Raw genomic sequence first — 27,042 nt, 5'->3', positions numbered from 1 at the left:
AAGTGAGAGAGCCTTTGTTTACTAAAGAAGTTGTCACGACTAAGAAGGAGTCTTATTTGGATAAGACTTGAAGGCTCAGTTAGGATGCTTGAGAGTTACAAGTTAGCCAGGAACGACCTAAAGAGAGAGCCAAGGAGGAGCCAGGAGGGGACATGAGAAGTCATCGGAAAATCAGATCAAGAACAATCCTACAGCTTTCTTTCGGTATATCAGGAATAAAAAGAATGGCTCTAATTATTCGAGTCAATCAAGGGCAGTAGTAAGAAGTTGTGTGTGGAGTCAGAGGAAATAGGGAAAGTGTGAAAATGAATTTTGTGAGTATTCACGCTGGGAAAAAAAAGAGACAATGTTGTCGAGGAGCATGAGATACAGGCTACCAGAGTAGACAGGATTGAGGTTCACAAGGCGGCAGCGTTAGCAATGCTGTAAGTGTGAAGATAGATATGTTCTCAGGGCCGGATGGGATTTATATTAGGATTCTCTGGGAAGCTAGGGAGGAGATTGCAGAGCCTTTGGCTTTGATCTTTATCTTGTCACTGTCTACAGTAATAATGCCAGAAGAGTGGAGGATAGCAAGTTTTGTCCCCTTATTCAAGGAGAGGAGTAGAGACAACCCTGGTAATTACAGACCAGTAAGCCTTACTTTGGTTGTGGGTAAAGTGTTGGAAAAGGTTGTAAGAGATAGGATTTAATTATCTAGAGAGGAATAAATTGATTAGGGCATAGTCAACATGGTTGTGCCTTACAAACCTAATGGAGTTCTTGGAGAGGGTGACCAAACAGGTGAATGAGGATAAAACAGTTGGTGTATAAGGTTTTCAGTAAGGCGCTTGATAAGGTTCCCCACAGTAGGCTATTGTAGAAAATACAGACGCATGAGATTGAGTGGTTTGGATCAGAAGTTGGCTCTTTGAAAGATGACAGAGGGTGATGGTTGATGGGAAATGTTCATCCCAGAGTTCAGCTACTAGTAGTGTACTGCGAAGATCTGTTCTGCGGGCACTGCTGTTTGCCATTTTTATATGGACCTGGACAAATGTGTGGAAGGATGGGTTAGTAAGACTGCAGAGGACAAGGTTGGTGGAGTTGTGGATTGTGCTGAAGGATTACAGAGAGACATAGATAAGCTGCAGAGTTGCTCCTCATCTTGGGAGGAGCAACAGAAATGCAGAGTACTGGACTAATGGTAAGATTCTTGATAGTGTAGATGAGCAGAGAGATCTTGGCGTCAATGCACTTAGATCCCTGAAAGTTGCCACCCAGGTTGATAGGTTTGTTAAGGAGGCATACGGGTGTGTTTGCTTTTATTGGTAGAGAGAGATGGAGTTTGAGCAATGAGATCATGCTGCATGGGTACAAAACTGGTGCAGCCACATTTGGAGCACTGCATAGAGTTCTGGTCACTACATTATTGGAAAGATGTGGAAGCTTTGGAAAGGATTCACAGGAGATTTACTAGGATGTTGCCTGGTATGGAGGGAAGGTTTTACGAGGAAAGGCAGAGGGATTGGAGGCTGTTTTCATTAGAGAGAAAAAGGTTGAGAGGTGACTTAATTGAGACAGGTAAGACAATCAGTGGGTGAGATAGGGTGGACAGTGAGCCTTTTCCCTCAGATGGTGATGGCCTGCACGAGGGGACATAGCTTTAAACTGAGGGGTGGTTGAGACAGGACAGATATCAGAAGTAGTTTCTTAGATAGTAGGGCGTGGAATGCACTGCCTGCAACAGTAGAGACTCGCAAAGGTGAAGGGCATTAAAATGGTCACTGGATAAGCATATGGATGAAGATGGAATAGAGTAAGATAGATAGGCTTCAGACTGGTTCCACAGGTTGGCACACTGTTAAGGGGCAAAGGGCCTGTACTGCTCCATGTTCTAGTAGATGATATTTATGGAGGTACAAGTAAATTTCTTGGAAGATATGGAAGGATCCTTGGATCTTTTGGGGCTTTGGACAAGGGAAAGGGTGGGGGTAGAAAACATGTGGGTGCAGGTTTTGCACTTGGCAATGGAAGGTGCCATGAGTGGGGTGTGGATCTGACAAGGGAGTCAGAGAGGGAATAGTCTCCAAAACACTGATAGGGGATGGGGAGGGAAATATTATTCCTCATGGTGGGACCTGTTTATAGGTGATGGAGGATTGTGAGATGTATATGGAGGTTGGTGGGGTGGAGGGTGAGAACCTTGGGTGTGGTCTTTGTTCTCTGAAACAATCCCTCCCAATGCAACATATCTGGGACAACTGCACCAACCAACCCCACCGTCCAGTGGCTGAACATTTCAACTCCCCAAGGACATGCAGGTCCTGAGCCTCCAACATCACCAAACCCTAACCATCTGATGCCTAGAGGAAGAATGCCTCATCTTCTGCCTTGGGACCCTGCAACCACACAGGATTAATGTGGATTTCATCTCAGTTATCTCATTTCCCTGCCTCCCACCTTATCCAAGTCCTAAGCCTCCAAAGCAACACTGTCTTGTTGACCTGTCCATCGTTGTTCCCATCTAGCCACTCCATCTCTCTCCCAACCTATCATCTTCATCTACCTATTGCATTCTCAGCTACCTTCCCCTCCTCCCCAAATTTATCTCAGCCCCAGACCCACAAGCCTCCTTCTGGATGAAGGGCTCATGCCAAAAGTGACGATTCTTCTGTTCCTCGGCTGCTGCCTGACCTGCTGTGCTTTTCCAGCATCACACTCTCGACTCTGATCTCGGTCCTCACTTACTCCCTTTGTGCCCAGGGCTCAGATGGGGAAAGAACTTCAGAGGTACTTTTGATAAATATGTAGACAGTCCGACTAGGGGAAGGGGGCATATAGACCTGGTATTGGAGAATGAGCCTGGCTAGGCTGAACAAAGTTTCAGTGAGGTAGCATTTTGGGAACTGTTATCATAATTTCCAAGTTTTAAATGGTTGTTATGGGTAAAGACCAGCCCTCAGGTTCAAGTGCTAAATTGGAGGAAGCCAATTATAATATTAGGCAGGAACTTATGGTTAGTAGTTTGACAGTAAATCCACAGGACATGTGGATTTAATCAGAGTTCAGGACCAGCATGTTCCTGTGAAAAGTGAAGGATGACGGTTGCAAGATTCAAGAACCCTGAACAGAAACTGAACGAACGCTCGGTTAAAAAGAAAATGTCAGAATCAAATAAAGGCCTTAAGCAATGTAAAAGGAAGCAGGAAGAGGTTTAAAAAGGAATTTGGAGGGTTAAAAAAAAAAAAGAGGGGCCTTGAAAAAACTTGGGCAAGTAGGATTAAAAAGGAGAATCTCATGGCATTTTAATATAGGTGCAGGACGGTAACTAGAGAAAGGATAGGTCTGTTTGCACAAAGCCAGAAGGAGCGGAGGCCCTTAAACAAGTATTCAAAAAAAAAGGACATGGGTGAGGGCAAGATTAAGAAGGGAATGTCAATATTAAAGATGTGTTGTAGGTCTTGAAAAACATCCATGTCAATAAGCCTCCAGGACCTGATGTGATCTATTCCAGTATCCGGTCGTTGGATAGAGATTGCTGGAACCTTGATAAAGATCTTTGTATCCTCTAGTCACAGGTAAGGTCCCAGAGAACTTGAGAACAGTCAATGTTGTTCCTTTAAGAATGGCAACACTAATAATGGAGGAAGTTTTAGGCCAGTGAGCCTTACATGAGCGATGTGGAAATTGGAGTTTCATAGGAAAGGATTTACTTGCTATTGGGAAAAAAAAATAGACTTATTAGGGATAGTCAGCATGGCTCTTGAGAGTTCTTGTCTCAAATTTGATTGAGCTTAGAGGAAGAGATGATAAATGCTTAGGGTAAGGCAGTAGATATTCCTTGCATGGACTTCACTAAAGCACTAACAAAGTCCCTCAGAATAGGCTGGTCTAGAAGACTAAGCAACATGGCTTCCATGATGACTTGGCAAATTGGTATAAACTTTAATCAAAGGAGACAGAGGGTAGTTGCGAAGGGGTGTTTTTCAGACTGAAGATCTGTGCTCTGTTGTGTTCTGCAAGGTCCAGCGGTCAGACCGTTGATTTATATCTACATACACAGTTGTGTGCTGGTCTGATTAGTAAGTTTGCAGATGACAAATTCATGGAGTTGTAGATAGTGAGAAAGATAGTCAAAGAATGTAACAGGATATAGAACTGGAAGACTAGGCAGAGAAACAACTAGGGTTTAATCTGAGCAATGCATTTTGGAAGGTCAAATGCGAGAGAGAAGCCTACTGGATGTCTGGGCAGATTGGTGTACAGAGAGATCTTTGAGAGTTATAGATTTGCACCCTAAATGGCAACCTGAGTGGATAAGATGGTAAAAGGCAGCTTCCAACCAATGAAGGCAAGTGTGTTGTATCTGAGTGTAAAAGTCAGCCAGCCAGTCATGTTGCATATGTATCAAAACCTGTAAGCCACATTTGGCATATCATGTGCCATTCTGATCACCACACCAGGATGGATGTTAAAGGTGTTGGAGAGGATGCAGAACAGATTGACCAGGATGTTCCCTGGATTGGAAGATAGTAGCTGAAGACAAACCTTGGATTGTTTTCACTACAGCAAAGGCCAAGGGGTGAGTTGATGGAAGTATATAAACTTGAGAGTGACAATATGTACTCCCCCGCATCCCCCACCACCCCAGGCTGTAAAGATTTTAAATAAGGGGGCACAATTTAAATGAGAGGGGAAGTTTAAAGGAAAGTGTACCAGGCAAACTTAATTTTAAAAAAAAAAGGGCTGTAGGTGCCTGCAACATAGTGCTGGGGAAGTGGTAGAAGCAGATACAATGAAAGAGATTCAGAGGCATTTAGACAAACATGAACAGGCAGGGAATAGAAGGATATGGTTCATATGTAGATGAATAGAATTATTTTAGAATGGCATAATGGTTGTTGCTGACATGGTGGTCCGAAAGGCCTATTCTTGAGCTGTATGTTTTATGGATGGCAAAAAAAAGGGTGGTCAGGCAACTGGATACTAAAATTGTTAGAATACATGTCTTGACTCCCTGGCACCAATTGCAGAGCCTGGACAACCTGTGTATGCCAGTCATTTACAGGTAAGCTAACAGTGTGGGCCAAGTGACAGTGAAGACCTTTTATCAAAAATCAACAACAAAATGTTAGTACAAGGCTGGTGTACATGAGGGCTAGTTAGTGGAGGGAGTCAGGAAATGCCCTGGGCAACAAAACTGGCTGAATGCACAAAGGGGCAGAATTTAAATTCTATGAATGGAAGGAAGAAAGTGAAAATCCAGGAAGACTTTGTGGTAAACTCCAAATGAGTCCAAATTTAAACTTAGCTTAAGGAAACCAGTCGAGAATTTATGAAAAAGCAGTCTGGTGGCAGAAGTGCTTGGTAGATTAGTAATCTGGATAGAGGCTAGACACTTAGTTGGCTTTGGGGGGGGGGGGTGTGGTTTGTCATAATTTATGACCAGCAAGGAAGAAAGAAAGAACAGGTAAGGAGTACCAAAAAGTATGAGGAAGCATTATGGTAGTTTATATGGATACCAGCAATATAGATTCTAAATTTGTGAAGGAAGTAAAACAAAAGATACATAATTGGAGAGTTTGATTCATACAGGAAGGCATCAGATAAAAAAAATAGAATTAGCATTGTCCCACAGGTGGAATGCACAAATTATTTCCCAAATGGTACATAAAGAGCCAAGACCAGACTTGTAGTGATGGTATTTGCACAACTGAATGACCAGGAAGAGAGCTTGGACAAATGTCAATAAGAGAGGGGAGGGTGCTGGATATCTTTAAAATGCACTAAAGTGGATAATTCCCAGGACCTGATCAGGTGTACCCTAGAATTCTCTGGGAAGTGATTGCTTGGCCTCTTGCTCAGGTATTTGTATCATTGATAGTCAGAGGCAAGTGCCAGAAGACTGGATGTTGGCTAACATGGCACCACTATTTAAAGAAAGGTGGTAAGGACAAGCCAGGGAGCTATGGACTGGTGAGCTAGATGCCAGTGGTGGGCAAGTAGGAGGGAATCCTGAGGGACAGGATTTACATATATTTGGAAAAGGTAAGGACTGATTAGGGATAGTCAGTATGATTCATGCAGAGGAAAATCACGTCTCACCAACTGAGTTTTTTTTGACAAGTAACAAAGAGGATTGATGACGGCAGAGTGGTGGACATGATTTATGAGGACTTGATTAAGTGTTTGATAAGGTTTCCCTTAGGAAACTGGTTAGCAAGGTTGGATCTCATGGAATAAAGTGAGATCTAGCCATTTGGATGCAGAACTTGCTCAAAAAAAAAAAAGGTAGAAGACAGAGGATAGTGGTGGAGGGTTGCTTTTCAGCTGGAGGCCTGAAATCAGTGGTGTACCACAAGGATTGGTGCTGGATCCACTACTATTAGTCATTTATATAATGACCTGGATGTGAGCATAAGAGATACAGCTGGTAAGCTTGCAGATGACAATAAAATTAGAGGTGTATATGGACAGCAAAGGTGGTTATCTCAGTGTACAATGGGATCTTGATCAGATAGACCTTTGAGCTGAGGAGTGGGCAGATGGAGTTTAATTCAGGTAAATGGGAGGTCCTGCATTTTGCAAAAGCAAAATCAGAGCATGACTTACACACTTAAATGTTAAGATCCTCGTGAGTGTTACTGAACAAAAGATGTTGCAGTGCAGGTTCATAGTTCCTTGAACGTAGAGTTGCAGGTTGATAGGATAGTGAAGGAGGAGTTTGGTATGCTTTCCATTCTTGGTCAGAGTATTGATTACAGGAGTTGGGAGGTCAGGTTACGGTTGTACTGTTAGGCCACTGTTGGAATATTTGTGCAATTCTGGTGCCCTATCAGAAGGATGTTGAAAGGGTTCAGAAAAAGGTTTACAAGGATGTTGCCAGGGTTGGAGATATAGGGAGAGGCTGATTAGGCTAGGGCTGTTTTCCCTGGAGCATTGGAGGCTGAGGTTACCTTAGAAGTTTACAAAAATCATAAAGGGGCATGGATAGGATAAATAGACAAGTATTCTTTCAGGGGTAGAGGAGCTGAGGACTAAAGCGCATAAGTTTAGGGGGAAGAGAGGAAGATATTAAAAAAAAAGGGAGCTAAGCGGCAATTTCTTCCTCACAGAGGTTGGTGAATGTATGGAATGAGCTACTAGAGGTGGTTTTGGATTCTGGTGCAATTGCAGTATTTAAAAAGGCATCTGGATGGGTACATGAATAGGAAGGGTTTAGAAGGATATGGGCCAAGTGCTGACAAATGGGACTAGATTAGGATATCTGGTTGGCATAGACAAGTTTGACCAGAGGGCCTGTTTCTGTGCTGAACATCGGAGTCTATGACGTAACAACTGGAAGACAGACAGTTTGAAGTTGTTCCTCTTGCCCTTGAGCAAGGATGTCTAAGTAGGACATTTGCAAGGGCACATAAAAAAGGCCTTTTTAAAAGCTGCCAAAGACTCAAGATTTTAAGCAGAGACATTATGGAGTTAACCTAGTGTAATCAATGGGCTAAATGATGTCTCCAGATCACTTCCACCTCAAGTTGCTAAAAGGAAACATGGTGGAGATTGCCTTAATTGTCAAAATATCCAAGTAACAATAGGTGCCAGAGAATTGGTAGATGGACCATTATATACTGGTAAGCATAAGGACTGCAGGCTAGTTTATCCTCAAGTGAGGAAGGAGAGAAAATAATAACCAGGGTTTTAAAAAACAATTTTGAATTCAAACTTTTCTAAAAAGCCACAATTTGCATGAAAGTGTTTACTTCAGAAAATTATGTACAAAAGGTAAAGTTGATGAACTGAGTCAGGTAGGTAACTAGAGACCATTCAACAAGGTTACATTCCATCTTACCTCCTCGGATGCTGCTGTGCATTTCCAGCACCACTAATCTCCAGCATCTGCAGTCCTCACTTTCGCCCTGTTCTCTATACTATACTTCTCTACAGCCCTTGTCCTTCACCACTTTGGTATCAAACTTGGGTACCTTACACTTGGCATCCCAATCAAAACAAATTTTAAAATCATTGTGTAAATGGTCATGGCCCAGCAGTGATCCTAGCAGAGTACTATTAATTGGAGAGTCAGGCTTACCAGCACAGGAGGTGGTCTTTTGGCTCTTCATGTCCACGCTGGTTATTGAACCTATGTAAAAGTCACAACTGTAGCCCTGATGATTTATTTTAGAATAGTTAGGAGGACCAAATGGGTGTGTTTTTGAGCTGTATGATTATAGCAACCTCAGTAACTTAAGGGTACTTGTTTACTTGAGAATTTTCAGAATTCACAAAGTAGAGAATCGAAAACTCCTGCTCCCAGAAAGCAAATGAAGAATTGAAAAAAATCTGTACTTAATTTCTGGAATCAGGTGTACGTATGAATGAATGAATGAATTAACGATAAAAAGCAAACACCCATATCTCAGGAGGAATTCGTGTTGCTTTGGAGCAGAGCAGTTCTGTGAAATACTTGACTGCAGATGCATATATACTTCAGTGCTGAGAAAAGTATATAGTGTAACTACATTACCTTAAAGAAAGGAGTGAAGGTTAATCCAAGACTGGACATTTGGGATAAAACTCTGAAGAGGACTTGGAAGGGAAGTTTAAACTCAATTGAGAAATAACCTAATAGGGCACCATGACGATAATTTTGAAATTTCAAATACATATTGCACAGAGAAGAACACATCATAGCCACTGTAAACAGCCATTACATTTTCAGAGAATCCTTATGGTGTGGAAACAGGCCTTTTGGCCCAAGTCCACACAAACTTTCTGAAGGATAACCTACCCAGACCCATTTCTGTACATTTACTAATGCACATGACCTACACATCCCTGAACACTATGGATAACATAGCATGACCAATTCAGCTGATCTGCACATCTTTAGATTGTGGAAGGAAACCAGAGCACCCGGAGAAATCCAGACGACACAGGGAGAATGCACACACATAGACAGTCACCATGAGGCTGGAATTGAACCCAGGTCCCTAGAGCGGAGAGGTAGCAGCATTGAACAGACACCATGCTACCCCCTTTTTTTTGGAATGCAAGTAAAATAAAGGGACAAAATGCAAGATAACAAAATGCTCAGTCACTAAGATTACATCTCAATTTAGTCCGAAGTAGTACAAGGGTATATTTTCCCCAGAAAATATGATTTAAATCAATCTCAACAATAACTGAAATATAGCACAGAGGTGCTGATACTGGACTAGGGTGGACAAGGTCAAAAAGTAGCATGACATCAGGACATAGTTCAAACAGGTTTATTTGAGATCACAAGCTTTTGAACTACTGCCCCTCAGACAGGTTCACCCCTGATGAAGGGGCAGTGCTCTGAAAGTATGTGATTTCAAACTATAATCTAGTGTCAGGTTACTTACGACTTTAAAACTTTAAAAAAGTTGGATTGTACATTTGCTTTCATTTAAAATGAAAGTCAATAAATGTCCAAAATCAGCACAGTAAAGTAATAAAGAATGGCTTATTTCTGTATGTACATTGCATTCCATTTCCATTAGCTAAGCTACGGATTCTTGATATCAAACTTGAAGTTTGACCATATAATAGTTGGGGCACTGACAGATTAGATTTGTCTTTAAAGATCTTGACTCACTTAGCTCTACATGTGGATTCTGTGAAACCAGCAGTTTTCACAGTTCCTTTGCGAATTTTGCTTGAACTGAAGGAAAGAGACAGTGAGCGATTTCTCATGCGCCCCTTTCAACAGATTTCCACCCTCAATGATTTACATGATACCAGTATTTCTTCAATTTTCGTCACTTTACAAACAACTCTAAACATAATTTCTTGAAAGTCTGGAATTTATTTGGTGTAAATACAGTTGCAACGTTGTTATGGAGGGAGTTCCAGCATTTCGACAGTGACAGTTTAAGAACGTGGTGCCACTGTTTAAGAAAGGTGGTAAGGACAAGCCAGGGAACTATAGACCAGTGAGCCTGATGTTGGTGGTGGGCAAGTTGTTGTAGGGTGGAAAGGCAAGGACCAATTGTGCTTGGGACATCATGTCTCACAAACTTGATTGAATTCTTTGAAGTAACAAAGAGGATTGGTGAGGGAAGAGTGTAGATGTGATCCCAATGGACTTCAGTAAGGCATTTGACAAAGTTCCCCAAGACAAAGTTCCCCATAGCAAGATTAGATCTCATGGAATATGGAGAGAACTATCCATTTTGACATAGAACTGGCTCAAAAAAGGTAGAAGACAGAGGGTAGTGGTGCAGGGTTGTTTTTCAGACTGGAGGCCTGTGACCAGTGGAGTGCCACAAGGATCAGTGCTTGGTCTGTTACTTTTCGTCATTTACATAAATGATTTGGATGTGAGCATAAGAGGTATAGTTAGTAAATTTGCAAATGACACCAAAATTGGAGGTGTAGTGGACAGCGAAAAGGGATACCTCAGATTACAATAGGATCTTAATCAAATGGGCCAAGGGGCTGAGAAGTGGCAGGTGGAGTTTAACTCAGACAAATGAGGGGTGCTGCATTTTGGGAAAGCAAATCTTAATAGAACATAGAACAATACAGCACAGAACAGGCCCTTCAGCCCACGATGTTGTGCTGAACATTTGTCCTAGCTTAAGCACCCATCCACGTACCTATCCAAATGCCGCTTAAAGGTCGCCAATGATTCGGACTCTGCCACTCTCCCGCAGGCAGCGCATTCCATGCCCCCACCATTCTCTGGGTAAAGAGCCTACCCCTGACATCCCCTCCTATACCTTCCACCCTTCACCTTAAATTTATGTAACACTCTGTTGTACCCGGGGAAAAAGTCTCTGACTGTCTATCTATTCCTCTGATCACCTTATAAACCTCTATCAAGTCACCCCTCATCCTTCGCCGTTCCAATGAGAAAAGGCCTAGCACTCTCAACCTATCCTCGTACGACCTATTCTCCATTCCAGGCAACATCCTGGTAAATCTTCTCTGCACCCTCTCCAAAGCTTCCACATCTTTCCTAAAGTGAGGCGACCAGAACTGCACACAGTACTCCAAATGTGACCTTACCAAGGTCCTGTACAGCTGCAACATCACCTCACAACTCTGGAATTCAATCCCTCTGCTAATGAACACTAATACACCATAGGCCTTCTTACAAGCTCTATCCACCTGAGTGGCAACTTTCAGAGATCTATGAACATAGACCCCAAGATCCCTCTGCTCCTCCACCTTACTAAGAACCCTATCGTTAACCCTGTATTCCGCATTCTTATTTGTCCTTCCAAAATGGACAACCTCACACTTGGCAGGGTTGAACTCCATCTGCCACTCCTCAGCCCAGCTCTGCATCACATCTAAGTCCCTTTGCAGCTGACAACGGCCCTCCTCACTATCCAAGCAGGACTTCTACACTTAATGGTAAGGTCTAGGGAGTGTTGCTGAACAAAGAGACCTTGGAGTACAGGTTCATAGCTCCTTGAAAGTGGAGTCGCAGGTAGATAGGATAGTGAAGGCGGCGTTTGGTATGCTTTCCTTTAAATCGGTCAGAGTACTGAGTGTAGGAGTTGGGAGGTCATGTTGCAGCTGTACAGGACATTGGTTAGTCCACTGTTAGAATATTGCATGCAATTCTGGTCTCCTTCCTATCGGAAAGAGATTGTGAAACTTGAAAGGGTTCAGAAAAGATTTACAAGGATGCGGCCAGGGTTGGACGATTTGAGCAATAGGGAGAAGCTGAACAGGCTGGGGCTGTTTTCCCTGGAGCGGAGATGGTTGAGGGGTGACCTTATAGAGGTATACAAAATCATAAAGGGCATATAGAGTAAATAGACAAAGTCTTTTTCCTGGGGTCAAGGAATCCAGAACTTGAAGGCATAGGTTTATGGGGAGAGGGGAAACTTTTTCCACACAGAGGGTGGTAAGTATATGGAATGAACTGCCAGAGGAGTGGTACAACTGCGACATTTAAAAAAGCATTTTGATGAGTATATGAATAGGAAGGGGTCAGAGGGATATGGGCCGGGTGCTGGCAGGTAGGACTAGATTGGGTTGGGATTTCTTGTTGGCATGGATGGGTTGGACCCAAGGGTCTGTTTCCATGCTGTACATCTCTATGACTCTATAAACAGCAATATTTGTCAAAGTCAGGCTGTGGGGAGCTTGGAGCAGAATCTGCTTGCTCTCATCCTTCTAGAAAGCAGTGGTTTTTAGAATTCCTACATTGTGTAAACAAGTCCACACCGACAGTCCAGAGTCTCCCATCCAAACCCCTGATTAATGCACCTAATCTATACATCCCTGAACACTATTGGCAATTTCGTATGGCCAAATCACTAACTTGCACCGTTTTGGATTGTGGGAGGAAACTCTTGCAAACATGGGGAGAATGTCAGTGTGGGGTTTGTACAGTCACCAGATGCTGGAATCAAACTTGGGTCCCTGGCGCTGAGAGACAGCAATGCTAACCATTGAGCCACCATGGTTGCAGTTTGGAAAGTGCCATCTAAGGACTCTTGGTGAATTTCTGCAGTAAATCTTGTAATAGTACTGTTAGGAAGATCGAGGCACTGTACCTTAGAGTTGAAAAGCTGGCAAGGACTGCCTGACAGCAGTGTTCTGATCATCAATGTAACTTGGTTGAAACCAATAGTACAGCTGTGTTGCTATGGAACACAAAGACAAATTCAAATTCTGCCAATTTAAATTATACCCCAAGGTACCAGAATCCAATCAAATTTGAATTTAGTATTTTGATAATATTAAAACCAAGTGAAATGATCCGATGTTCTGGAATATAAAACCAGACATTTTGAACACTTGGGGAGAGCATGGCCAATCCACCAACAAGTACAGACTGCCAGATCAGCTCGCAGAAAAAAGGTAATGTCTATGAAGTTTGCACAGAACATCAAAAAGACGAGAGGAAAATCTACAGCTGACTAATTTTGCAAGTTGAATTTTTTTGTAAATCTTAAAAGTTGGGACATTCAAAAAAAACTAGTATTGTAGAGTGGGAGGTAAAACATAGGATGAAGAGAAATGAGTTGTAAATAGTTGGCTTTAATATTCTCTGTTGGACTCAAAAAAGATTTAATTTTTACTTTGAATATTAACCTCTGGCTTGGTTTGTTGCCTCTAATTTTAGTAGATTAGAGCACGAGGTGAATCTTTGTGTGTGGCTGGTTTAAATTAGCAGAGGGGTTTCTCTCATGTCATAACAGCACACACTAGTGCAACTGATTGGTGCGGACGCGGAGTGGTTTTGGTACCACATAAATGAACTCCTTCATCCTAGATGGTGTCAAGTATTGTTGAAGCTGCAGTCCTTTGCAGTCAACTACACTCCTTTGACTTCAACCTTTGAGTTTGTGGGCAGGCTTTGGGAAGAGGGGTGGTTGAGAGTTTGTCGCATCTGATCTACTCTTGTAACCACAGTTCTTAAAATGACTGGTCCAATTAATTCTCTGGTCACGTGTTAGCCCCCCAGGATATTGATACTGGGAAATTCAGTGATGGTGATGCCATTGATGGCAAGGGGCAATGATTTGTTTTTCTGAGATGGTGTGCTTCAGGAGGTCAGTGCTGGGTCCATCGTTGTTTGTTATCCAGATCAATGATCTGGAGGAGAAATGTATGAGGCATGATTAGTATTTTACAGATGATACTAAAACAGGTAGTATGGTGGACAGTGAAGAAGGTTATCAGAAATTACAAAACCTTGATCAGCTGTGGAAATGGGCTGAGAAATGGAGTTTAGTATAGATGAGGGCAAGGTCTTGCATTTTGCAAAGACTCAAGAGACTGAGTTCTAGGGAAAGGTTGGACAAACTGGGAGACAGGTGGGAAGAGAATCTTATAGATGTGGAAGAAATCATGAAAGACATCAATTGGCAAATACACTCAGTCTTTTTCCCAGGGTTGGAGGAGGAGAGGACAAGAGGTAAGAGGGGAAAGAATTAAAAAAACTGAGGGGCATTTTTTAAACCCCCAAAACAGACATTTGTACATGTATGGAATGAGCTGCCAGCAGAAGTGGTTGAGGCATGTACATTAACATTTCAAAGGTGTTTGGACAAATGCAAAGATAGGAAAGGTTTAGAGGATATGGGTCAAACACAAAAGGGGTCAGCAAGGATGGACATTTTGGGTTGAATGGATCAGTTTGGGCCCAAGGGCCTGTCTCCATGCTATATGGCTCTGACTCTTGTATAGTGCAAGAGTCGGTCCAAACATTGTCCAGGGTTTGCTGCTTTTGAGCACATAGACTGCTTCAGTCACTTTAAATTGCATAATGTTCAGCATCATTCAAACATCGCCATTTGACCTTTTGATGAATCAAAGAACATTGAAACAACTGAAGATAGCTGGATCTTTTCAAATGTACCATACAATCTGAACTGGTTTGTAGTTGCAACTTGGTGCAGGAATAAACCATTAGTCTGCTTTGCCATTCAAGAGATTTTAAAAAAAAATCATATGGTACTGGGTTATAGTCCAGATTTATTTGAAACTGCAAGCTTTCAAAGCCCACGCTCCTTCCTCAGGTAGTCTCTCACAAACTGCCTGAAGGAAGGAGCAGATGCTCAGTTTCAAATAAACCTGTTGGACTCCTGACACTGGGTTATATAGGTATTTGACTTTGTCCACCCAGTCTAACACTGGCATTGCCACTGCCACATACTAATCTTTAAAATTCATATGCTTATCAAGGATCTACCTACCTCTAACAAAAAATACTATTTCAACTTTGGAGGAAGAGAGGTTCGAAGATTCTCAGAACTCAAAAAAAAAACCCTAGTTTAGATTCACCTAGAAGAAATTTCCACAATTTAGGATGCCAGACCAACAGCATGGTGATGATTGCAGAGCCACATGGAACTGGACCAGGTAGGGATAGATTTGCTTCCCTAAAAGTACATTGGGGAAACAGATCATTACATAGTCACTTTAGATTTGATGAAATTCAAATTCTAATTGAACGCCAATCTATTTAGAATGGTTGGAGTTGAACCCACATCACCAGAACATTAGTCTGGCTTACTAAGTGTTACACTTATGCCTGTCAAGATGCCTCACAATTAATAGGTCTCAAATCAACTTACTACTCATTCTCCTAAACGCCACACACACTATTCCACTTTTGCCTCATTAATATCCAGTATAACTGAAACAGGATCTCTTGAAGATTTTTTCCCCTTTGCAAAAGCATTTAGTTTTCCTAATTTCCTGCACAGTATCCTTTTGTGATTCACACACAAACACTCCAGCCACTTTGCAATCGCACACCAGTTACACAGTATGCACTGTTATGTTTCTCCTGCCAAAGCAAATAATTTTATATTTTACCACTTAATACTCCATTTGAAAGATCTTTGCCCACTCACCTATTCCTTTGCTGCTTCCATTAGGTCTTCCTCAAACTTACTTTCCTACTCATTTTTGTATCTTCAGCATTGGATGCATTTGGTATCATTGCCATTCACCTAAGTTAGTTATAAAAATTGTAAACTGCAGAACTCCCGTAGCATCTGTTGTGTACCACCAATTACATCTAGCCAATTAAAAAAGGTGACCCATTCATGGCGGACAGGAAAATTAGCTTACTTTCTTCATGGACATGTTTGGAATGTCCTATGATTATTTATACTCCACCTTTCATGTTGTCCCTTTTGTGCCTGTTAGTGCTCTGGCATTAGCAGTCATAAATCAAAAAGTACAATAATATTCACCACTTATATCCACATCATGACATATTTACTCAAATCACATACTAGGATTTTGTTTTTTTTTAAAAAAAGTTATTGCATGAGCTGTAAATAAATGCAACCTATAACCTACATTTAAAGTCATAGTTGTTATCAATGAGAAATATTTTCAACTTCATGGAGGACCCTGTAATGTTGATACAAATAAAACAATTTTTTTTAAAAAATCATTTTTACCTTCCACTGGCTCCTCTTCAGTTTCATCAGGAATTATGGAATTCTGCTGAAACTGAAAATCATTTTCCAGTGAAATGAAGTAACATACAATAAATACATGTCAAAATTCAAAGAAAGAAAAGAGAGACACAGAGAGACACAGAGAAAAGAGAGAAGAGGAGAATGTACAAACTCAGGCACGGACTTTACCTCAGGCAGTTGTGTCATTTCTGTGATCAGGGAAGAGGTTACTGGTGGTGTTTCAGTGCTGCTATATTGTGGGTACCCATAGCTGTAGCTGCCATAGGGATCGTAGCCCCATTGAGAGTAATATTGCTGATAGTACTGTGTATAGTTGTAAGTAGCAGTTGATTGGTATTCTGGCTTGGTCTTCACACTGAAATTACACATTATATCCAAATGAACTCATCTCCTTCAATTGTAATCCAGGGAAGTAACAAAAAGGAACATTCACCTTTCAATCATTGATTTTACAGCATATGACCACAAGTTTCCAAAAATTAGGTTAGGATTTCAGTCATGTACTTCAACAAGATAAAGTTAGGAACATTAATCTGGAAAAGAAACAACATGCATGCAACATCCTTTGGAACAAACATTCAAATGTTGAAATTCAACATTTATTATTCTATTTGTAACTCACCTTTGCCAGTACCAGTACATATTGTGAGCAGTTTCTACATATTCTGCTTGATCACTACAAAAAGCCATGCTTAACTCTCCAAGTAATGAGACACAGATTCACTAGTTAAATAGGAAAAAAACTGATCAGCTGTAAAGCCTTATCTTTGATTAAGTCTTGATCAATTTACTGACAACCACTTTTATCAATTACACCTGTGAATTATTTCTAATTTGGGAGTTGTAATAAACTAATCAAAATAGCCAGAACTGTTTAAAAGGTCTATTTACACAATTCCAAAGTTAATGAAGATCCCTGGATATTAAGAGGTTATCAAAATCAGGATAAAATATTTTGCAAACATTTTTCTTAAGAATACAAACTTTATTGCATCAAAAAAATTATTTAAATTTTTAGGCATCAAATTATTGTGCTGTCGTGGTCCTTTTTCCTCCAATGAAAGGTTACGTACATTAATTTGTAAATTTAAGAAAACCAATTTCTATAAAACTATTCACAATATGATTTGGATGAGGGAATTGAATGAAATATTTCCAATTTTGACAGAAAAATAAGTGGAACGTGAGAAGGGTGTGAAGAAGCTTCAAGGCAATTTAGAAATTTTGATTGAGTGGGAAGATACATGGCAGATGGAGTATTGCATAAAGAAGTGCAAAGTTGTCCAGTACAGTAGGAAAAATAGAATGGCAGTGTATTACTTATTATTATTCAAATAGTGATAGATTGAGAAATATTAATGCACAATGGGATCTGGGCATTTTTGTACACAAATTACTGAAAGTAAGCATCCATGTGCAGCAAAGTTAATAATGCTAATGTTATTTTGGCCTTTATTGCAAGAAGATTTGAGTACAAGAGCAGGAAAGTTTATTGCAGCTGCAGAAGGCATGGTGAGGACTATATCTATAGTTTTGGTTTCCTAACCTAAGAAAGGATATACTTAATACAGAACGAGGGCAGGCAAAGTTCACAAGACTAATTCCTAGGATGGCGGAATTATAGCATGAGAGATTGGATTGACTAGTGCCAAAAGAGTCACTGGACTTAAAACATTAATTTTCTTTCCCTTCACAGATACTCTAAATATCTCCAGTTTTTCCAGCAATTTGTTTTTGTTTCAGATTTCCAGCATCTGAAGTTCTTTGCTTTACCTGGGTTATCTAGGCCTGTATTCATGAGTTTCAAAGAATGATGGGGGAACCTCACTGAAATACATAAAATTTTGAAAGGTCTGAAAATGGTTGCTTATAGGGATTATGTTTTCCCTGTCTAGAACAAGGGGCCATGGTGTCAGAATACAGCATTGGCCATACTGAACAAAAGTTTCTTCACTCGGTGGACGGTGAATCTTTGGAAATCTCTTTAGATATCTGGCCGCTATTCTATCTCAATGTCATATTCTTACTCTTTCCCTATACCCCTTTATAAAGGAAGAAAGGATTGCTTTCATGCCACTAATGTTTAACTTAATTTTTAAACGTATACTGGGGTCAAGATAAAGATGGTGATATTTGCTTTTTAATTAGTAACTCATTAAATCTTTATTTATAAGAAACATTGATTTCGACTTTGTGCTGGTAAAGACGCCAGTCAGCATTTACCATCATTATTCCACCAAAACTGACAATGAGTCTGAACTTGATCTTCACTGTTTAAAAAGCTAATTTGAAATAAAACGAAATTAAATACTTTTTGCATCCCAATTCGTGTGAATACTTCTATTTGATTGGATGCCTACCAATCTGTTGCCATCACAGCTGCAGCACCTCAAACATTTGATGTCAGATTTAAACTAAATTAGGGAAAATCCCTACCTCAGCCTGCGAGATATTTGCAGACAACTTTCTTCGAGATCAGTAACAACCATCCTTACTTTGTTGTTAAATGCTAAATCCTGGTTATTATATCGATCGCAGAGTAGCTAGAATTATGAAGTGGAAAGTTTTTAAAACTATAATACTTTATTCTCCAAACACTTAAATGGGTTTGCAAAATCTACAAAATTGCTGATCTTTCATTGCAAATTGGTATTAAGTGATTTATTCCATTAAGAAGAAAACTCTTGCTGAAATGAAATTTCTCATCTGTCTGATTTGGATACGCATAGAAAGTGAGAACTGCAGGTATTGGAAATCCGAGTTGAGAGTGTGGTGCTGGAAAAGCACAGCAGGTCAGGCAGCATCTGAGGAGCAGAAGAATCCATGTTTAAGTTCATGATTCCTGATCAAGGGCTTATGCCTAAAACGCCGAATTCTCCTGCGCCTTTCCAACACCACACTCTTGACTCTGTATTGGATACCCCTCTGGAACAGTCCTCAAGGCCACTGTGCTATTTAATTGCATTTTTTAAAAAAGGCCATTGGAGATTGAGTTATATGGAGAGACTAGAAAAACTCAGCTTAATTGCAGAAAGTGCTCAAGAAACCCAGCAAGTCTGGTAGCATCTGTGGGGAGTTTTGAATCTGATATGACTCTGAAGAAGTCAGATCAGACCTGAAATATTAATTCTGCTTCTTTCTCCAAAGTTGCTGCCAGACCTGCTGAATTTCTGTAACATTTCTCTTAAAAACTTCTATTTTTATTCCAGATTTTGAGTATGCATGTACTTTTATTTGTCCTTCTTTTCCACCTACTTAACTTTGCTCAATATCCCTTGGCAAATACAGCAAGGATTTATAAAGGCTAGATTAGATTAGATTACTTACAGTGTGGAAACAGGCCCTTCGACCCAACAAGTCCACACCGACCTGCCGAAGCGCAACCCACCCATACCCCTTACCTAACACTATGGGCAATTTAGCATGGCCAATTCACCTGACCCGCACATCTTTGGACTGTGGGAGGAAACCAGAGCACCCGGAGGAAACCCACGCAGACACGGGGAGAACATGCAAACTCCACAGTCAGTCGCCTGAGGTGGGAATTGAACCCGGGTCTCTGGCGCTGTGAGGCAGCAGTGCTAACCACTGTGCCACCATGCCGCCCACATACCTAGGTCATACCTAAAAAAAACTTCATGGAACTTACTGAAGAATCGACTGAAGTTGGGGATAGGGGATGTCTATGAATGTTATCTAAATGTGAAATTCCTCCTAAGAAGAAGTTAGCAAAAGTTGAAGTCCATGGAATTGCTGGCAATATAAAGCCACATATCAATATTGAGAGGGAACTTCTTCACTCAGATTTATGGTATTCCCTGACCAGTGAAGTGGTTGAGGCTTCCTCAGTAAATGTTTTTAAAGCGGAGATAATTTTTTGAACAGGAAAGGAATTAAGGATTATGGTGAGAGGGTGGATAAGTAGAGCTGAGGCCACAAGAAGATCAGCCATGATTTTACTAAATGGTGGATCAGGCTCCAAGTGCCAGATGGCCTATTCCTACTCCTAGTTTTTAGACTAGATTAGATTAGATTACAATGTGGAAACAGGCCCTTCGGCCCAACAAGTCCACACCGACCCGCCGAAGCGAAACCCACCCATACCCCTACATTTACCCCTTACCTAACACTACAGGCAATTTAGTATGGCCAATTCACCTGACCCTGCACATCTTTGGATGGTGGGAGGAAACCGGAGCACCTGGAGGAAACCCACGCAGACACGGGGAGAACGTGCAAACTCCACACAGTCAGTCGCCTGAGGCGGGAATTGAACCCGGGTCTCTGACGCTGTGAGGCAGCAGTGCTAACCACTGTGCCACCGTACATAAGGTGGCACAGTGGTTAGCACTGCTGATGATGATTTGTATCATCATCAAATAAGAACATAGTTCTTATGTTCTTATTTGATGATGATACAAAGACAAGTCATACTGTATGTACTGTGAATGAAATAATGAGATTTTGATAGATTAGGTGAATTGACAAATGAATTTTAAAGTAATTGTAAGGGTTAAGCAGAGTTAAAAGGGCATGGTAAGAAAGCTACAATCTGTGGATGTACAAAGAAGACTGATAGTTTAGATACATATCTCATTAAAAAGTCATGACATGATCAAAAAAGATAATGGAATAATGGCCTTTATATCTAGAACAATATAAAAAACATTGAACACAGGAACAGCACACAAACCAACAGCCACTCTCAGACAACAACTCACCAGGACGAAGGAACCGACACCCAGCATGAGCAAAACCAATGTAGTGTACAAAATCCCTTGCAAAGACTGCACAAAACACTACATAGGACAAACAGGAAGACAGCTAACGATCCGCATCCATGAACACCAACTAGCCACGAAACGACATGACCAGCTATCCTTAGTAGCGACACATTCAGATGACAAGCAACAGGAGTTCGACTGGGACAACACTACTATTATAGGACAAGCCAAACAGAGAACAGCCAGGGAATTCCTAGAGGCATGGCACTCATCCACAGATTCAATCAATAAGCACATCGGCCTGGACCCAATATACCGGCCACTGCAGCAGACAGCTGGAACTGACAACCGGATGCGGCAGATACAAATCACTATAAATGCCGGAGGAAACGTCACAGAAGCGCTTCACAGGAGGCTCCCAAGCACTGAGGATGTCACCAAGACAGGGGACGAAACGTCTGCAACACAAATTCCCAGTTTGGCGAACAGAACCACAACAATAATGAGAAAGTTAACTGGATGAACATAGCTGTGCAATTTTCCATTTTGTCAGTTAATGTTGTAATTGTAATGGAGCACCTTCGGTAAATGTATGAGCAGTTCCAACAAACAGATCTTCAGCTTTCAATGAAATGGTTTGTAAGAACCATGGCCTTTGCTGTGTTTTGTGCCCTCAACTGGGCCTTAATATCTTCCAGGCAGAATCAAAATAGTGAAGATTGACATCCATGATGTAAATCTCAGAAGGAGGTCAAAATAGAACAACCAATCAGCACTTCTGCTGAAGAGTATGCAAATTATATATCTTGTCCTTTTGCTCCTGTACTGGACTCTGCCATTACTATAAATGAGTATGTTCATGGAGCTTTGTACTTCGAGGAGAAAGTGAGGTCTGCAGATGCTGGAGATCAGAGCTAAAAATGTGTTGCTGGAAAAGCGCAGCAGGTCAGGCAGCATCCAGGGAACAGGAGAATCGACGTTTCAGGCATAAGCCCTTCTTCAAGAAGAAGGGCTTATGCCCGAAACGTCGATTCTCCTGTTCCCTGGATGCTGCCTGACCTGCTGCGCTTTTCCAGCAACACATTTTCAGCTTTGTACTTCCACTGTTTAATTCACCATGACCATTCATCATGGTAGAACTGCAGAGTTTTTATTTGATCCTTTAGTTGTGGAATCACAATTCCATCTACAGCAAGCTGCTTCTACTATTTAAAAGCATGATGTGTTTTGTAGTTCCACCACGTTGATTTTTAGGCTCATTTTTAGGTGAACTTTTAAGATTCTGTTCTTGATTTGCTTTCTTACACTCCTCAATGAACCAAGATTGGTCACCTGGCTTGATGGGAATGGTAGAATGAGGAAGATGATGGGAGTATGTTGTTAAATATTGAGGTGGAACATAATTCTGGTGTTGGTAGAAGCACTGAAACAACAGTAGGTCATTTTGCATCTCAACTTTGTTCCACCCGTTGAAATCAAGACAATCTGCAACCTTAATATTCATTTACCTTAGTCTCGTATCCCTTTACACATTTGGATAAAAATCTAACAATCTCAAGTTTAAAACCTAAACTTGATTTAGCATCAGTTACTATTTACAAAGAGTTTCTCAACTTCTACTATCCTTTGGGTAATATTTTATGCCGACCCTTAGCAGGTTTGGAGGTAACACATTTAATTGGTGGAGGGGGCGGGATTTCAATACTTTCTCACCTCCACTGCCACTAAGTTTGTGATCAAATTCTTTCACCATTACTTCCCTCAGGTCGGAGTCATTCAACAATCTTGTCTGTGTCTCCTATGGATGGATTTCCAGCAGTAGGTTCTGCATTCCCAGCTGTACAGCTGAACTGATGGTCTGGTCAGCAAACTTTTATCTTCACTCTGGAAGGCAATTACAGATGATCTGTAATTGTCTGACTGTGCTTTCTCCAAAGGAGGCAATCATATTTCACTGATCTCCTGCTGACAGCCAAAGTCCCTATTATGTCCAGAAAAGCCTCAACTTATAAATGTGGAAATATTTCCTAGTTTTATTCTGAAAAGGTGTGGATTCAGACCAAGCCTTCTCATCCTAGGTTGTCAATACACAAAAATATTTCCTCCACATCAATTCTATCTGTTTTCCTGAATATCCTGAAAATTGCCTTTTCTGCTGCTTTCAAGGATCAATGGACATGCACACCAAGATTCCTTTTATCATCTGTATTTCATAAGGTCCTACCATTCAACATGTACTCTCTCCTCTCAATAATTCTTTCAAAATGCGTTATCATACTTTTTTTAGGACTAAATTCAACTTGCTATGTTCAGTCTATTTGACCAGCCAGTCTGTACTGACCTATAGTCCAAGGCATTCCTCTTTGCTATTTTTACTACACTATCAATTTTCATGTCGCCTGCAAATTTACTGATCATGCCTCCTTACATTCATGTCTAGAGCATGAATATACACAACAATATAGACAACAGCAAGAGACCCAGCATCAAACATGGTACACCACTGGATACAGAGCTGGAAATGTGTTGCTGGAAAAGCGCAGCAGGTCAGGCAGCATCCAGGGAACAGGAGAATCGACGTTTCGGGCATAAGCCCTTCTTCAGGAATCCTGACGAGAACGAGGGTAGGTCCGATCAAGGACAGTAGTGGGAGACTGTGTATTGAGTCGGAAGAGATAGGAGAGGTCTTGAACAAGTACTTCTCTTCAGTATTTACGAACGAGAGGGACCGTATTGGAGAAGAGGAGAGTGTGAAATGGACTGGTAAGCTAGAAGAGATACCTGTTAGGAAGGAAGATGTGTTGGACATTTTGAACAACTTGAGGATAGACAAGTCCCCCGGGCCTGACGGGATATATCCTAGGATTATGTGGGAAGCAAGAGAGGAAATTGCAGTACCGTTGGCAATGATCTTCTCGTCTTCACTGGCAACGGGGGTGGTACCAGGGGACTGGAGAGTAGCGAATGTTGTGCCCCTGTTCAAAAAAGGGAATAGGGATAACCCCGGGAATTACAGGCCTGTTAGTCTTACTTCTGTGGTAGGCAAAGTAATGGAAAGGGTACTGAGGGATAGGATTTATGAGTATCTGGAAAGACACTGCTTGATTAGGGACAGCCAGCACGGATTTGTGAAGGGTAGGTCTTGCCTTACAAGTCTTATTGAATTCTTCGAGGAGGTGACCAAGCATGTGGATGAGGGAAGAGCAGTGGATGTAGTGTACATGGATTTTAGTAAGGCATTTGATAAGGTTCCCCATGGTAGGCTTATGCGGAAAGTCAGGAGGCATGGGATAGAGGGAAATTTGGCCAATTGGATAGAAAACTGGCTAACCGGTCGAAGGCAGAGAGTGGTGGTAGATGGTAAATATTCAGCCTGGAGCCCAGTTACAAGTGGAGTTCCGCAGGGATCAGTTCTGGGTCCTCTGCTGTTTGTAATTTTTATTAATGACTTAGATGAGGGAGTCGAAGGGTGGGTCAGTAAATTTGCAGATGATACGAAGATAGGTGGAGTTGTGGACAGTGAGGAGGGCTGTTGTCGGCTGCAGAGGGACTTAGATATGATGCAGAGCTGGGCTGAGGAGTGGCAGATGGAGTTCAACCCTGCCAAGTGTGAGGTTGTCCATTTTGAAAGAACAAATAAGAATGCGGAATACAGGGTTAATGGTAGGGTTCTTAGTCAGGTGGAGGAACAGAGGGATCTTGGGGTCTATGTACATAGATCTTTGAAGGTTGCCACTCAGGTGGATAGAGTTTGTAAGAAGGCCTATGGAGTATTATCGTTCATTAGCAGAGGGGTTGAATTCAAGAGTCGTGAAGTGATGTTGCAGCTGTACAGGACTTTGGTTAGGCCACAGTTGGAGTACTGTGTGCAGTTCTGGTCGCCTCACTTTAGGAAAGATGTGGAAGCTTTGGAGAGGGTGCAGAGAAGATTTACCAGGATGTTGCCTGGAATGGAGAGGAAGTCGTACGAGGATAGGTTGAGAGTTCTCGGCCTTTTCTCGTTGGAACGGCGAAGGATGAGGGGTGACTTGATAGAGGTTTATAAGATGATCAGAGGAATAGATAGAGTAGACAGTCAGAAACTTTTTCCCCGGGTACAACAGAGTGTTACAAGGGGACATAAATTTAAGGTGAAGGGTGGAAGGTATAGGGGAGATGTCAGGGGTGGGTTCTTTACCCAGAGAGTGGTGGGGGCATGGAATGCGCTGCCCGTGGGAGTGGTAGAGTCGGAATCATTGGCGACCTTTAAGCGGCATTTGGATAGGTACATGGATGGGTACTTAATCTAGGTTAGAAGTTCGGCACAACATCGTGGGCCGAAGGGCCTGTTCTGTGCTGTATTGTTCTATGTTCTATGTTCTATGGATACAGGCTGCCAGAGAAAAAATATCCTTCCACTCTCACCTGCTGCTTCTACCAGTAAGCCAACTTCGGATCCAATTTGCCAAACTTCCCTGGAATCCATTGGCTTTTAGCTTCTTAACCAGGCTGCCATGAGACACACTGAAATTCACGTGGACCACATCAACTGTACTGCACTCATCTCACACATCTAGCCACTTATTCAAATAAAATTCAACCAACTTTGTTAGACGCAATCTCCTACTGATAAAGCAATGGGATTATCCTCGATCATTCTTTGTCTTTTCATATGGAGATTAATTCTGTCTTTCAGAACTTTTTCCAATAATTTCCCAGATGTTAGACTCACTGGCCTACAGTTTCCTGGTTTATCCCTGCCTCTCTTTTTGAATAATAAATACCACTGTCCTGCAGTCCTCTGGCACTCTTTCTGTGGCCAAAGAGTATTTGAAAATTAAACTCAGAGTAACTGCACAGCAGTCTGGAACACATCTCTTCTGGGCCCACTCCTTCAAGCCCACTAAGACGAATAATCCTTCCTCCCTCTCAATGCTAATTTAAGGCCCCACATGGCAGTCCGGTCAAAAATGTAAAAGCACATGGATACAGGATAATGTGTTGAATTGGATCCAAAATTGGTTTATGAACATGAAAAAAGGGAAAAAACAGGATATAAAGCTATTTCAAGTGGTGTTCCACAAGCCTTGATGTTGAAATCCATGCTATTTGCTTTACATGTTAATGATTTGGGCTTGACCTTGGGGAGCACAATTGGGAAATTAGCAGACAACACAAAAATTAGCCATGTAGAGGATAGCTGTAGGTGCCAAATGATATAGAGGAGTTGGTGGAGTGGGTAAGAAAGAGACAGATGCAGTTCAATTCAATGAGGTAATGCATTCCGGGAAGTCAAACAGTAAAATGGAATATATAAAATTTTTTTTATGTCTCAGCCCCCTTCCCTCTCCACATTCCTGATGGTAGGCAGAAGATCGAAACATCAACTCTCCTGCTCCTCACATGCTGTCAAACCTGCTGTGCTTTTCCAGGGCACACTTTTTGACATATATGAAGATGGGTAGATGAAGTGAAAGATCTTGGTGTGCAAGTGCACAGGTCCCTAAGTGTAGCAGAATAGGTAAAGAAGGAGAAGCAGAATGCTCTCCTTCATTGGCAGAGGTTTAGGAATACAATAATAGGGATATTATGATGAATCTGTATAATGATGAGGAGATGCCACTGTTGGACAGGGGTACACAAAGTCAGAAGTGAGACAACACTAGGTTACAGTCCAACAAGTTTATTTAAAATCACAAACTTTTGGAGCGCTACTCCTTCGTCAGGTGATTTCTGACTTTGAAACTGTATAAGACGCTGTCGAAGCCACAACTGGAGTACTGTGTGCAGTTCAGGTTACCACATTCCAGGAACGACCTATTGCTCAGACAGTTCAAAATAACAAGATTTAAGTGGCAGAGGGATTAGAGGGGATTTGATGAAAACTTTTTCTATGTACACCGTGGTGAGGATCTGGAATTCAATGCATGCATATTGGCATAGAATCTCACCTGGTCCCTCAACACCAGCTGCATAGCCAAAAAAGCGCAGCAGCGTATCTACTTTCTGCCCATCCTCACCACATTCCACAGAGGGTTCATTGACAGTAACCTGAGCTGCTGCCATCACTGCTTGGTTCGTGAATTGCACCGTCTCAGATCGTAAGATCCTACAATGGATAGTGAGGACTGCTGAGAGGATCATTGGGGTCTGTCCTTCCTCCATTACATACATTAACACAACACATTGCATCTGAAAGGTTATGAGCATTGTGGAAGACCCCACACACCCCTCACTCAAATTCTTTTCCCTCCTGCCATCTGGCAGAAGATACTGGAGCATTCTGTCTCTTACGGCCAGACTGTGCAACAGTTTCTTCTCCCGGGCCATCCGGCTCCTTAACACTGTACATTCAGACTCTATTCCATCTGAAACTCTTTGCATGACTTCGGAATTGCTGCTAGAAACAATGTTTTATTAATTATCATTCT

The 27,042-nt window shown here is 41.6% G+C and overlaps 1 protein-coding gene across 5 annotated transcripts in view; it reads right to left on the bottom strand.

The window, feature by feature from the left end:
• The window catches only part of trnau1apb (tRNA selenocysteine 1 associated protein 1b), a 67,772-nt gene that overhangs the window by 6,567 nt on the left and 34,163 nt on the right, over positions 1-27,042 (bottom strand). For 3 of the 5 annotated variants that reach the window (XM_087978681.1, XM_043675384.2, XM_087978678.1), the window contains 2 exons: positions 16,077-16,263; positions 15,888-15,939 (listed from right to left, as the gene is read on the bottom strand). In XM_087978681.1, the coding sequence (XP_087834807.1) occupies positions 15,888-15,939; positions 16,077-16,263 (239 nt within the window). Of the gene's footprint in view, positions 1-15,887; positions 15,940-16,076; positions 16,264-26,275; positions 26,721-27,042 lie in introns of those variants that run through there. The other 2 variants (XM_043675385.2, XM_087978679.1) reach the window with 2 other exon arrangements.

Source organism: Chiloscyllium plagiosum, unplaced genomic scaffold, assembly GCF_037043375.1.
Source record: "Chiloscyllium plagiosum isolate Xiang-an unplaced genomic scaffold, Cpla_swu_hap1 HiC_scaffold_34, whole genome shotgun sequence".
In the NCBI taxonomy this organism is placed as follows: Eukaryota; Metazoa; Chordata; class Chondrichthyes; order Orectolobiformes; family Hemiscylliidae; genus Chiloscyllium; species Chiloscyllium plagiosum.
This window is presented reverse-complemented; position numbering and strand designations above follow the sequence as displayed.